We start from the raw sequence: 13,351 nt of genomic DNA, 5'->3' as shown, positions 1-13,351 counted from the left end.
GCCCGTAAATGGACGAACTGAAAAGCGTGAGATCAGTCACACCGAAAACATATTTCAAGCGAATTCGGATGTGGCGCAGAACATCACCCGTATTCGGAACCGAAAAAATGAAATTCAAATATAGCGGGAGAATCGACCATGGCAAACTAGTTTCGTAAACTGAAATTGAAACTTCATATTTGCATAACCGGCATTTCGATGGCTCGATGGCAAAATAGATATTACGTATAGGTATTCCTCCGCCGCTCGACCTAACTTTACGAGTTTAACTATTTGTACAGAATGTGCATAACAAGCACAAGTTGAAATGGTTGGACAACGATCATCAAAAAGGAACGCGTGTCATTGGTGTCTTGTGACAGAGCGCAGCCGGTGCAGGTGCAACCATAACCATTGGCGAGCCGGCAAGGTCAGCAACCGAGCCCGTGGCGCACACGACGGGACAAGTACGACGGGACTCCCTAGACTAGACTAGACGAGGCGTGACGTACCGGCGCACTACCGCGAGCGCGACCCCCCGCACAACGCAACAACGATGCGCTTGCCCAACTGGGCGCACACCAAACGCAAAAGAAATCCGGCGTCCCGGTCACCACCACCTACGCACGCACGCACGCACGCCCCTTTTCTCCCTCCCTCCTCCCACCTCAACTGCCCACCAGACTGTCCCGCAGCGCCACCGCGACTGCGACAACACTGCCTCCCAGCCCACTGAGAGACCACCAATCCATGGCGCTCGCCACCTCCCACCACCGCCTCGTCAACGCCGCCGCCGCGGTCGCGGGCGCTGTCGCTGCCCCGCGGGGTTCCCTCCGCTTCGGCGGCCCCAGGACTCCTCCCCGGAGGTGAGCGATCTGGCCCGCCCTCCGCGCGCCGGGTTTTCTGGTTCCGGACCCGGCCGATCCTGCAATCCCTGTTCATCCTACCCGTACTACTGTATCTGTACTCTACTACTGTACGCCTGTCTTGGTTGCCGTTCAGTTCGTCAGAGTCTAGGATGACTGACAGGGCTGTGATCGGGCGGCGCTTCTGATTGACGCGCTGCTGCCGCCCGGTCGGCATCAGCTGGCTAATCGTACATAGATTTGTTGCCGCGAGTTAAGATGAGCTTGGATGTGTGTGTCGGTTTGGCGACCTCGTCGTCACCTGCTCGTTAGATTAGCTCAGAGAAATCCTAGAGGAGGAGTACCTAGTGCTGCCGTTGACTTAGGATACGCCCTTCTGTTCTTCCCGGTATGCACAGCATGTACTCTTATTAGGGCCATCCTAGACGAGTATGCATTCTACCTGACAGAACACGACTATGATTACCATCCTGTATCTCTGAGGTTCGATTAGACACGGTTGTCATAACATGCTCTATATTGTTTTGTTTTAACTGTTACTGAAGCTTATTAGTTTTGGTATCCGTGTCCAACCGTCAAAGTCTTTTCACAAATCCGCAATCGTTCTCACTGAATATTCCACGCAGGGATCAGGGCATCACATTTTGAAAATTGTAAGTAGGGCGTTGTTAGGGGCAGACCGACCATGAATCTGATTATCATCTCGTATCTTTGAGATCAGACTTAGATTAGACATGATGATTGTGCTATTGTTTTCGTTTTAGCTGTTTTACTGAAGCTTGGTTTCAATGTACATATTCAACTGTCGAGGTCTTTCAGAAATATGCATTCATTTGCACTGAGTTCTACGCATGGATCAATGTGGAAACACACGAGATCCAACTTTTAAAAACATTGTACTGGAACGTTGTTAGGGGCAGCGGAATGACGGTCATTGACGAAAAGGTGTGTGCATACAACTGCAGATTTCATCCGAATCATACTGACACCAAGTTAAAAGTAATTTAGATTTAAATGTAAACGAAGAAATCACAGGCGAGGGCCGGGTTTTCTGCACAGTGGACTTCCTGTTACTCTGTTTTTTTTCCTCTCAAAAGGTATATCTTGTTTTTTGAGATATACTGTGTGCTCAGCAGAGCTGTGTTCGTGTCATATTGTACTAGGAGAAGCGCCAAGAAAGCACGAAAATGTGCAGCACCACCAGCGGTTTTGATAAACAAAAACGAGCAAGAAAAAACTTATTTTAAGACTATAGCTAAGCCTACGGCTGAAACCGAGGACCTGGTGCATCCAAAGGCTAGGATGCAGCGGCAGCTTCTAGAGTTATTTGGCTATTCTCCGAACTTCAGAGACCCATGTCGTTGATAATTGCTACCACCAGGTACTTGCAGTACCGGTGTGCACCATAAAAACACATGAATTCCATCTGTGCTCATATGCGACTCTACATAATCTTAATTGACTGATTATAATTTGAGTATTCTTGTGTGCTTTATAACCAGGAGACCTGTAAAGGGTAGTGGCGTGAGTCTACTGAGAGCCAGTTTTCAGATAAATCATGACACCATTTAGAGTTCATTTTGCCTTGGCTATTTGTCCGCAGTACCAATGTCCTCTGCTGCATATCAGTATCCTTTCGTAAATTGTTTCTATGTACTAATCCTGTATCGATCTTGCCGCCTTTCCAGGATTTGTTGCCTATCTGTCAACTCAGCTAATGTGTTGGGAGCTTCTTCAGCGGTATGTCTGCATGACTATGTCTCTCAAATCACCACAACTTTGTGGAGCTTATTGACTCTAGCGCTGCAGTATATTCCTCAGCCTTGAAATGCTGCTTAAGAAATGTACCTAAGGCTCGTGTTCCTGAGCGATGAAATCTGGAATTACAACTCAATTTACATTTATGTTGAAGAATCCCAGTCTACCTCTTAGGTCTCACTGTACATATTATTCTGAGGGCTGCTGTAAAGAATATAGTCCTAGACCTCAGGTGTCAAAATAGCACTGTTTACCAAAAGTTGCTTCATATCATATCTCAATAATGCATTGTATGGATAGGCACTGCCAATATTTGGTGTACTCAAATGATTAGGTTTTTCATTGGAAATGATTTTTTTATGTCTTCTCCGTTCTGTTCTATTTTAATGCTGATCATTCCTATCGTGCATTTTTTGCAAAAAAAATGTCTCGCAGACAGCTGATGATCCAGTTCCACAGCCAGTTGTACTGATAGACCAAGACTCAGACCGTGATGCAACCATTGTGCAGCTAAGTTTTGGAGATCGTTTGGGGGCACTACTTGATACGGTATGTATTTTCTTATGCCGGGGATTCATTTTACTTGGGCTTCCTTGCTTAAGATATGTATTTATGATTAAGTTATAGATCTGGTGTATCTATACATTATTGTGTCGTGGTGTTCACTGTTTGCAGATGAAGGCACTCAAGGACCTGGGCCTTGATGTGACGAAAGGAAGTGTGTCGACTGATTCATCTGTCACACAAACAAAGTTCCACATCATGCGATTGTGGGTGCATGCAACTTTCTGTTTGCTGCATTTTCTTACACGATGTTTAGTTGTTTGTTTGTTTGCATTTGGAGAAGTAAAGAGGGTATTTGTCTGCATGATGCATCACTTTTTGACTGCCAAACTTGGCCCAACTGTGTTATGTCCACATATTATTTACTTAAATTTGAATTTAGCTGACTTGTGATCTATTCAAAGTACTTATCATTGGACACATTCATTACAGATGCATTCATCAAAGTACTGTTTCACTAGTTTTGACTTACCAGTCACACTAGTTTTCGAAATATTCCTTAAAAATTGCACCCTGTGATTAGCATGCTAAGATAGTGCTGGTGGTTTGGCCATGTTCTGATCTTACTTCTCTTGTTTTAATCTTTTATCCAGGGGGCGTAAGGTTGAGGATCCAGACATGTTAGAAACAATACGGCTGACCATCATTAACAACCTTCTGCAGTATCATCCTGTATGTTTTAGAATTGAAGTTCCTGAGTTGTGTTTTGGATTTTGGGTGTAGGTAGTTTTAGACCTGTTATCATTTTGCTGAATTTAAGTATGAAAATAACACATAGTGTTTGAAACATTTGCATAGGAATCAAGTGAGAAGCTAGCTATGGGTGAATTTTTTGGAATAAAAGCCCCTGAGAATAAGGTGAGTTCAGTCGAAGTTCTCATCCTGCTAGTTCAGCACATATGCTGATCCTCGCTTCTGCTAGACATGCAATCTTTTGTTCCTATTTCTTCAGCAACTAATTCATATTTATGGCAGATTGATGTTGAGGTTGCAACACATGTCATTGTTGAAGATGATGGACCGAAAAGAAGGTTTGATTCTGATAGTTTCTAATGATTGCATGCCACTCGTTTAGCATGATTTCAGCATGTATGATGACCACTTGATTGCAACACATGTCATAGTTACCATGCATAATTGGCATAAAATGACATCCCACATATGCTAGTTCTATGGTATCCACATGCATGTTGTGTGCCAACTATTCGGCCCATTTAGCATTCTAAATAGTAAGTTTGCTTACATATAATAGTTATCATACATATTTGACATACACTGACATCCTGTATATGTTGCACCATGGTAATTTCCTTGAGGGTTGAGGCCTATAAGCCTGTCGAGTATTTGAAATTTTTAAATCACCGACATAATTTCCCATCGAAACAATCAATGACATAGTAAGCATGGGCATTTGGCAAGTGGCAAGGCATGTCCCTCTTGAGTTGTTGGCAGGTGCATAGATTCTTCGTTGTGTTGGAGGCTTCATATACTTCCGCGGTAAACATGTCCAGATTGGGTCGGGTTCGGGCACAATCATGCATCAACTATAGGTCTTAAAACTGGGCTGGTTCAGCATAGAAACCTTAGGCACTTCAACCAAAAGACAAGCTAGGCACAGATCACACTGCTTGAGTTTTTTTTTGTTTGTTTTTTTGGCAAGAGGCCGTGCTGACCAAACTTGTTGACCCTTGGATAGTTCATCTTGTTTCATAGTTGATCATGTTAGGCGCTACTACGGATATTAGGGGAAAAAATATATGTACCCATCATTTGAAAAGAATCGCATCTGTGGATATTTAATTATAGCTGCTCATCATTTTTCTTCATATGATGTGCATCATCTACTTTCCTCACTAGTGTTGATTGAACATGTGCAGCATGCTTTACATAGAGACAGCTGATCGTCCAGGCTTACTCTTGGAAGTAATCAAGATCATCACGGACGTAAACTGTGATGTGGAATCAGCTGAGATTGACACTGAGGTATGCCAGTTTCTGTCTCTTTGTTATGGTGGTCACTCAGCTCTGTGAAGGCCCTCTTCCTTAGCTTACGCCTGATGTCTTATTCAGGGCTTGGTTGCCAAGGACAAGTTTCATGTGAGTTACAGAGGCGCAAAACTAAACAGCTCGCTATCTCAGGTATTCCCAAGATAAGATTAGCGTATTTACTTACCTTTCTTATGTCAGAAATATCACACTCATATCTCATGACAAATTCCTTTTTACAGGTGCTGGTTAATTGCTTACGTTATTACCTCCGGAGGCCTGACACAGATGAAGACAGCTATTGATTGCTGTGTGGTACACGGGCTCCAAGCTACATGCTTCGAACTCGGGCTTGTCTCGAGTTCCTGTCTTTGAAGCCCTTGCTCTGGAATTTCTGTTTGTAAGCAAACAAAAATGTGGCACATATGTTCCCAAAATGCATTAAAACTGGGCCCTCTGATGCAGTTCGATGTTTTGTTGTCGAACCTCTGGCCCCTGGGAGCTTTCAGTAGCCATTATCCCCATTGGTTTCCTACCCTAGAGGAATCAATCATATTGGATAGCATATTTGCGTGCTGAGTGTGTGTCTGTAATTCATCATAGTATAATTCATGTGCATGTAAAAAACCAGGTTTACGTGCGTGAAGATCTTGGTCTTGCTTCATGTCAAAATGGTGCCGTGTCGGTGTCATTGGTCTCTGCTAAATGGTCTCCACGGAAGCTGCTGGTTTTGACCCTGCTTTCAAAGAATCAAAGGTACCTGTTCCAGAAAGGAGTAAAGGTAAAATTTTCTTTGATCCCAGCGTGGCTGTTCCATTCACTGTCTGTAGCCTGCCAAAACGGGGTTTGGATTTTGTGATCCCTTGCACACTTTTGTCTAGACTAGAAGCAATTTTATTCCATCTTTTAGCCGGCAGGTAAATACGGGACTAGTAATCGAGGTTGGTGTACCATATTCCCAGTTCCCCACCATAAGTTGCCGTAGCTGGGTCAGATTCCTGGTTCTCCCATTGTTATCTTCCTGCCCGTGGATTGCAAATGGTGCAGTACGTCGATAACACAGTAGATATAGGGGAACCAGCTCTCATTCCCTCCCCCTCCCCTCCTATCTCTCTCCTCCCCCGTCTGTGAGAGCTCCCTGGCCTTCTCGAGCCTCTCTCCCCCTCCTCTGACGGCTCAGCCGGCCGGAGACGACGGGTAGAGGGGCTCAGCCCCCTCTGTATAGTTTTAGGGCTAGTTTTATAGGATCTACCCATGTGGAGATTGGCGAGATTCCATGGGGATTCAAGTCGCAGAGGTGTTCGAGCTCCTCATGGCGGCGGTTGGTGGTGTTGTGCTTGTTCTTGGCGCTCCGGTGGAAGGAGTCGGAGGAGTACACGGCGACGCCAAGATCTTCTACAACAAAGCTCGATCTGAGCTCTCCAGATCGGGGAGAAGAGGTCGATTCACTTCCTCTGCTTCGCCATCGTGGTGATGGTCGCGGAGGGACGCTTCGATCTGTTCTTCTTTGCAGATCTGTGGAGCTGTGGTGTTGCAAGATTGCGGTTTCAACCACTGCATCTCTCTGGTGAGTTCTTCAATGGGGGACCAAAGCCGGCTTCGCTGCCTCGCCCCCAAATTCCATGGTCGACATGCGGCCCTCGTCCAGGAGTTCAACCTCCGCAGAACTATAGGAGGCTCTCTTCAACTTTGCGCTGGAGCTCGCCATGGCTTCTTCTCCAAGCGGTTCGTCCCCCGAGGCGTTGAGATGGCCGACGCGGTTGAGTTCTCGTCGGTATGGAGAGCACATCGAGCTAATCCCTCTCTGATCTCGGCGCTCTGCGCCTGGAGGTCGCCGGCGTGCGGTGGAGATGGTGCCCAAGCACTGGATTGCTTTTCTCCTTTTGTTGCTAGGGTTCTTTTTGCAAATTTCGTGGCTTGTGCTTTAAATACTAGGTTTTCCAGGGCAGTAGAAGCAAAAGGGCAACGATGTAATTTCTGTACCCATCGCTAGTAATGAATCTTCCAGGCCTTTCGAGGCCATCTTTGTTCAAAAACACAGTAGATATCCCTTCACGTTGCGTCTAGCATGGTTCTTAAAGCAGGTATGGGCCTGGCCAGATAGCTAGTGATCAATCGGCCATTTCCTTGGAGCTGTTCCATTGTTGCGCCTCGGTTGCATGCGTGGGAAAGGAGAGAGCGATTCCATGTCTCTTGGGAACATGTGCCCTAAGTCAATCGTCTTGTTGCGTACAGTTATTCCTCTCAGTCTAGGGATCACCCGCAGGGTATAGGTACAGGTAGAGTCATCCCACATCCCATACCTGTACCCGTTACCTTTAATTTTACCCGTCACTTGTACTCATACCCATCAACGGGTACAAGTTTTTCACATACCCGTCACCCGTACCCATACCCATCAACAGGTACATTTACGATGTCGTGGATGTGGTGATGCCGTGGAGGCAGTGGTGTTCCCGTGTCAGGGTTCTAGGGTGCTCGGCATGTGCGAAATAGAGTGGTCGTCTCGCGCCAGAGCACATAAGCTAGAGGACGAGCAATGCCGACGCTGGAGTAGCATATGCTGTGATGCGGGGTGGCCTTCGGACACCTCCACCTCAAGACCGTCAAGTGCAGCCCCGCCTATCGTCGACGCTACACCATGGCCAAGGAGTCCCCCAAGTGGACCAACAACACAAACCCCCGCCATATATGTCAAGGTGAACCCTTTCCTCTCTATGGTCGACCTCAACACCAACGTGAATGGTATGCTACCTCATGCCTATCATCATTGTGTCTATAGGTGCCGACATCGACAAGGACCAAGAGAGAAGGAACTCCCATGGTGCAAGGAAGAGGAGAAAAAGAAGGAAAGAAGAGAAGAAGGAAGAGGAAGAAGAGGCCGGAGGAAGAGGCCCAGCCTGGCCGGTTCAGGACCCGGTCAGACCGGACCCACAACCGGGCCGTCCGGTCCCAGGCCCGGTCAACCGGGCGCCCAACCGGCGCAGCTCCCTCGTACCGGCGAAGACCGGAAGCCTCGCAGATTCCCGGTTTGCGCCCGGTCGACCGGACCCATGACCGGACTGCCCGGTCACAGGCCCGGTCAAACCGGACCCATGACCGGACAGCCCGGTCACAGGCCCGGTCAGACCGGACACAAACCGTATCTGACGGGAATGCCCCACCAAACTGCCTTAACTTATCCATTCGCATACCTGTTCGCCCTTGCTGGCCATGTGTGCCTATATGTAAGGGTACATTGCCCCTATGTGTGGTTTTGGTAATTAATGACAACCCCTATGGACTAATGTTTTCATTGAGTTTATATGAAGGAATATTCCATAGGTACTACTTGCTCTCCATGTGTTGGATTCAAGTATGGATGCCATGAAGATAAATGTATACCTTGTGTATTGGATCAAGAATATCGTATGAGAAGATACAAGGTTGAGTTGGACAAGTTCAAGATGAGTATCTTGAGTGGATCACATGCTTGAAGCTTGTCGTCCATTTGGTGATAATGGACATGTGAAGATGTGCATCAATGGGACTTTCCCATCATGGTGTATGGGGGAGCATTTGTGAGTCTTCACGAAGCAACGATGATCAAGTTGAGGCATACCGGCTTGTATGGAGCTTGAAGAGCTATCATCAAGATCAAGCGGGATGCGCAAGGCAAAGGTATGACTTTGCTAGGTTTTTCCTTTTACCGGTCTCAAGGTGGTTGTTGGGAGACCGGATTATAGGATAGATAGCCGCACTATCAAGAGGGGCTTTCGGTTGGGTAACTTGATCACATCGTCTTAGGAAGCTCAATCCTTGCATGCGTTGCATATTCTTATTGCTTCTTGGTATTTCTCGGTGTGAGGTTCTTGAGCTTGTTGCTAGCTTTACAACAAACCCAAGTTCATCGAAAACGGAGTTCGCATGCATCTTCTATTGCGTTTTCGAGGTTGGGTGATTTTACCGGTTATTCATGATATAAGGTTCTACCTTTTATATTCACGATAAAATCCCCTCCTACAGATTCTTGGGTTTTCACTTTCTATTAGATAGCATTCGTTGTTATCTTCCAAACAAAATTGGTTTCATGTTAATCGGAGTTCGGGAGCAATAGTTATTAAAGAAAAGGTAAAAGAAGAAAAAGAAAAAGAAAAGAAAAAAGGGGGACGGCTGCCCGGTCTCCGACCGGTCGACCGGGCCACACACCGGCCTGCCCGGCACAGGCCCCGGTCCGACCGGGGGCGATTCCAGTGGGCCTGGCTGCCCACTCCGGCCCAGGCGCCGGTCGCCTGCCGGGCCTCCCGGCTCCCGCCCCGGCCAGGCCGGCCTCCCGCCCGGCTGGGCCTTAGGCGCCCCCGCGCGGCCCACCTCCCCGCGCGCCCCGTTGCTCTCCGCCGCCCGTGCGCTGCTGCCGCCCCGCCCGGCCGGTGGGCCGGCCCGACCGGGCGCCCGGCCTGGGCCGGTCAGCGCCAGCTCCGGTCGGCCGGCCTGGCAGCCGGCTGGGGCACCTTTTTGGGCCGTTTTTCTTCCCCTTTTCACTTGTTTTTTCCCCCAACGGTTCTATTTCCCCTTTAGCTATAAATAGGCTTCTTCCACCTTGAGCCAAACTAGTTCTTCCCATTCTCTCTCCTCCATTGCTACTATTTGAAGAACTTGCTCTTCCCCTTGAATCCTCCAACCATACTTGCTCATATTTGAGGATTTGAGAGAGGGGATCTAGATCTACTCTTCCACCAAACCAATTCTTCTCTAAGTGAGGGAATCTCTTGGGATCTAGATCTTGGAGTCTTTGGTTGACTTTCCCCTTTGTTCTTCCTCTCCAATCTCATCCTAGCATTCGTTGCTTTGGTGGGATTTGAGTGTGAAGGACTTGAACACCTCCGGTGTTCTTGCTTTGCATCATTGCATAGTGTTGAGCTCTCCACCACGATTTGTTCGAGTGAGAGACCGTGAGCTTGTTACTCTTGGAGGGTGACCTCCTAGTTGGCTTGGTGATTGGTGCTCCGGTGATCTCTTCAAGAAGATTGTGAAGAGGCCCGGGCTTCTCCTTCGTGGAGTTTGTGAAGTGGTTGTGGAGCTTGCCATCTCCGGAGCGGAGGAAAAGCTAACCATAAGGAAAGGGCCATTATCCTTCGTGGGTGTGGTTCGGAGAATAGGGTGAGCCTTCGTGGCGCGGGGAATCCTTCGTGGGACCTCCACTCCTCCAAACGTGACGTACCTTGTTGCAAAGCAAGGGAACACGGGAATACATCCTCGTCTCCGCGTGCCTCGGTTATTTCTATACCCGAGCTCTCTTTCCTTGTGATAGCCATCGTGCTTGAAGTACATATATCTTGCTATCACTTGTGCTACATATATCTTGTGCCTATCTTGCTTAGCTCTAGTTGCTATTGTTACACTTAGTTGAGCTTAGCATATTTGGGGTTTGTGCTTGTAAACTAAACGATAGTTTAATTCCGCATTCATACAAGACAAATCCGCAAGAGTTTGTAATTGCCTATTCACCCCCCCTCTAGGCGACATCTCGATCTTTCAATTGGTATCGAGCAAGGTCTCTCCTTGTTTAAGGCTTCACCGCCTTGAGAGTAAAGATGTCGGCTAGTATAGTGCACAATGACACAATTGTCTTTAATGGCACAAATTATCTTTTGTGGCGAAATTGCTTGCTTTGTAACCTTCGGACCTTGTGTCCACATATAGAGCAATTTCTAGATGTCGGTTTTTCTCCTCCGATGGATTCTCAAAATCTATCTTTAGAGGATGAGAAAAACTTACATCTTGAAGCTCAAGTATCTAATGAGCTTTTATTCTCCTTGAGACCCGATTTTCGTAGGTTCTTGATAAAAATAAAGCGAAAATCGTCTCATGAGATGTGGATCAAGCTTAAGGAAATGTTTGGTGGATCCACTTCTAAATTGGTCGGTGGTGACTCCGAGGAGCTCTCTTCCCCTTCACATCATGAAGAGCTCCAAGTTGCTTCCACCTCCGGTCGTGATGATATATCATCTACTTCCACTTCACCAACGTGTTGCAAGACACAAGGTAATGATATGGTGAGTGGTGAGGGAAATTGCAATGTTGATATTGTGCTCAATAGTGATGACTCTTCATCTCTATCTCATTGCAATGTTTCCTCTTTGGACTTAAACACATCGAGCATTGAAAATAATCTACATGCTTGTGTTGATAGTCCTTGCATATCATGTGTAAATTGCTTACATAGATCTCATGATGATATGCTTGCCTTGTCTTGCTCCCATAATCAAAATGCTTCTATTTCCTCTAGTTGCTTGTTGACTAACAATGTAGAGGAAACCGAACACTCTATGGATCAAGACATGATTTCAAATGAGGATTCAAGAATATCTTCATCTTCATCCTCCGGTATGCACATGTGCCTTATGGCAAATGGATCAAAGGTATCTCCTACTTTGACTCCTAACACGTCCTCTAATGATGAGAATGATGATGATGATAATGATGAAGAATATAATACTTTGGTGCATGATATGGCAATGGTTTATGCTTCTCTTCGTGGTAATAAAGAAGCTCGTGCTAATCTCGAACACTCTATGGATACCTTTTATAAATATAGGAAAACCATAGTGGAGTTGGAGTCCCATATTGAAAATGGGGAAATGAGTTTCACTCTCCTCAAGCATGAGCTAAAAGATGAGAAGCATGCTAATTTCATGCTTACACAAAAAATTGAATCCTATATGCATGAAAATGAGAAAACTATTGTTGATGCTTGTGCTACTAACTTTAATTCTTGTGAAGCATCGACCTTAAAGGAGAATGTTGAGCTAAGGGCTCAACTTGAGTTGCTAACTAGCAATTATAGGGAATTGGAAGAAAGTCATAAAAAGCTCTCAAGCTCTCATGATGATCTTCTAATTTCCTATGATGGGCTAAAGTTAGCTCATGAGGCAAGTATCATTAAGGTAACATCTTGTGAGCCTCATATGGATGTTAGCACAATCTATACTACAAATGTTACATTGCCATGTGCTAGTCCTTGTAATCCATCTAGTCAAACTAGTGATACACCTTGTGTTGGATTACTCACTTTGCCTTGTTGCTCTAACAATGAAGCTTCTACTTCCTCTAGTACTTGTATTTCTACTAACCATGTAGAGGAAATAAAAGAGCTCGAGGCTCAAGTCCTTTCTTTGAAGAAAGACTTGGAAAAGCGTCATGAAGGGAAATCCGCACTTGACAAGATGCTAAGTGTGCAACAATCCCCCAATGACAAAAGTGGACTTGGATTCAACTCCAATAACAAGAACAAGTCCAAGAGCAAGAGCAACAAGAAGAAGGGCCAAGACAAAGTCAAGGATCCGGCCAAGTTGGTTTGCTTCAAGTGCAAGGTTGAAGGGCATCATGTTAGATCATGCCCATTGAAGAAGAAGAAGCACTTGAGTGAGAAACAACAAGGGAAACGGCCACAAGGTCAAGGTCAAGCTCATGCTCGACCTCAAGTTGAAGATAGGGCACTTCCCAAGAAGAATCAAGATATTGTTCCCCAAGAGAAGAAATCAATAAAGAAGAGAAAGGGGAACACTTGCTACTTATGTCGTGAGAAGGGGCACTTTGCTTCTTCTTGCTTAGGTGGTACCTTATCTAACCCTATAATTGTTGATAATGATTATTCTCTAGGGAAGGATAAGGATGGCAATGTGTTTGCCAAGTTTGTTGGAACTCAAAATGGTTTCAAGAAAAGAACCATTTGGGTTGCCAAACCTATTGTGACTAACCTCTTAGGACCCAACTTGGTTGGGGACCAACAAGCTCAAATTTGATCAATAGGTGTATTTGGAGGTCATTGGAGATTTGGCTACTTCATGAAGAATTAAGGGATCTTCATATATTATATTTTGACCAAGCCAAGTCATATGGATTAACATCTATATCTTATATCCAATGTTCCTCCTTGCGGTAACTTATACTTCAACTCATCATATTTATTGTAAGTTACTTGCCCCTTTGCATGTTTGGTTTTGTACCAAATATTTGTGTGTATGTGTTGTGTCTTACTTACCTATCTTGTGTATTCAACTATGTTTGTTTGACTCATCATATACTTGTGTATTGTTGTGAGCCTAATGCATCTTGATGACATCTTATTGGCGTGGTCCATCGAGCCACGGAGGTAAGCATCGGGTGTATCGGGTTGGTGTGCGTGCGTGAGTCTCGGAGTTCCTCGTGCCCGTCGT

At 45.9% G+C, this 13,351-nt stretch overlaps 1 protein-coding gene across 1 annotated transcript; it reads left to right on the top strand.

Annotated features, from left to right (window-relative positions):
* Positions 1-729: 729 nt before the first annotated feature.
* Positions 730-5,817, top strand: LOC124656278 (ACT domain-containing protein ACR12-like). Its single transcript, XM_047195054.1, has 10 exons — positions 730-845; positions 2,534-2,585; positions 3,039-3,152; positions 3,279-3,373; positions 3,761-3,839; positions 3,966-4,025; positions 4,143-4,198; positions 5,045-5,150; positions 5,238-5,306; positions 5,396-5,817. The coding sequence occupies exons 1-10, from the start codon at positions 730-732 to the stop codon at positions 5,456-5,458; spliced, it is 810 nt and encodes a 269-aa protein (XP_047051010.1). The 3' UTR covers positions 5,459-5,817.
* The last annotated feature ends 7,534 nt before the right edge of the window (positions 5,818-13,351 follow it).

This window comes from Lolium rigidum, chromosome 5 (genome assembly GCF_022539505.1).
Source record: "Lolium rigidum isolate FL_2022 chromosome 5, APGP_CSIRO_Lrig_0.1, whole genome shotgun sequence".
Lineage (NCBI taxonomy): Eukaryota > Viridiplantae > Streptophyta > Magnoliopsida > Poales > Poaceae > Lolium > Lolium rigidum.
This window is presented reverse-complemented; position numbering and strand designations above follow the sequence as displayed.

Coding starts and splice junctions, on each gene's coding strand:
- LOC124656278 (XM_047195054.1), top strand. CDS start 730: ATGGCGCTCGCCACCTCCCACCACCGCCTCGTCAACGCCGCCGCCGCG. Junction 846..2,533: donor CCCAGGACTCCTCCCCGGAG/GTGAGCGATCTG, acceptor CCGCCTTTCCAG/GATTTGTTGCCTATCTGTCA. Junction 3,374..3,760: donor AAGTTCCACATCATGCGATT/GTGGGTGCATGC, acceptor TCTTTTATCCAG/GGGGCGTAAGGTTGAGGATC.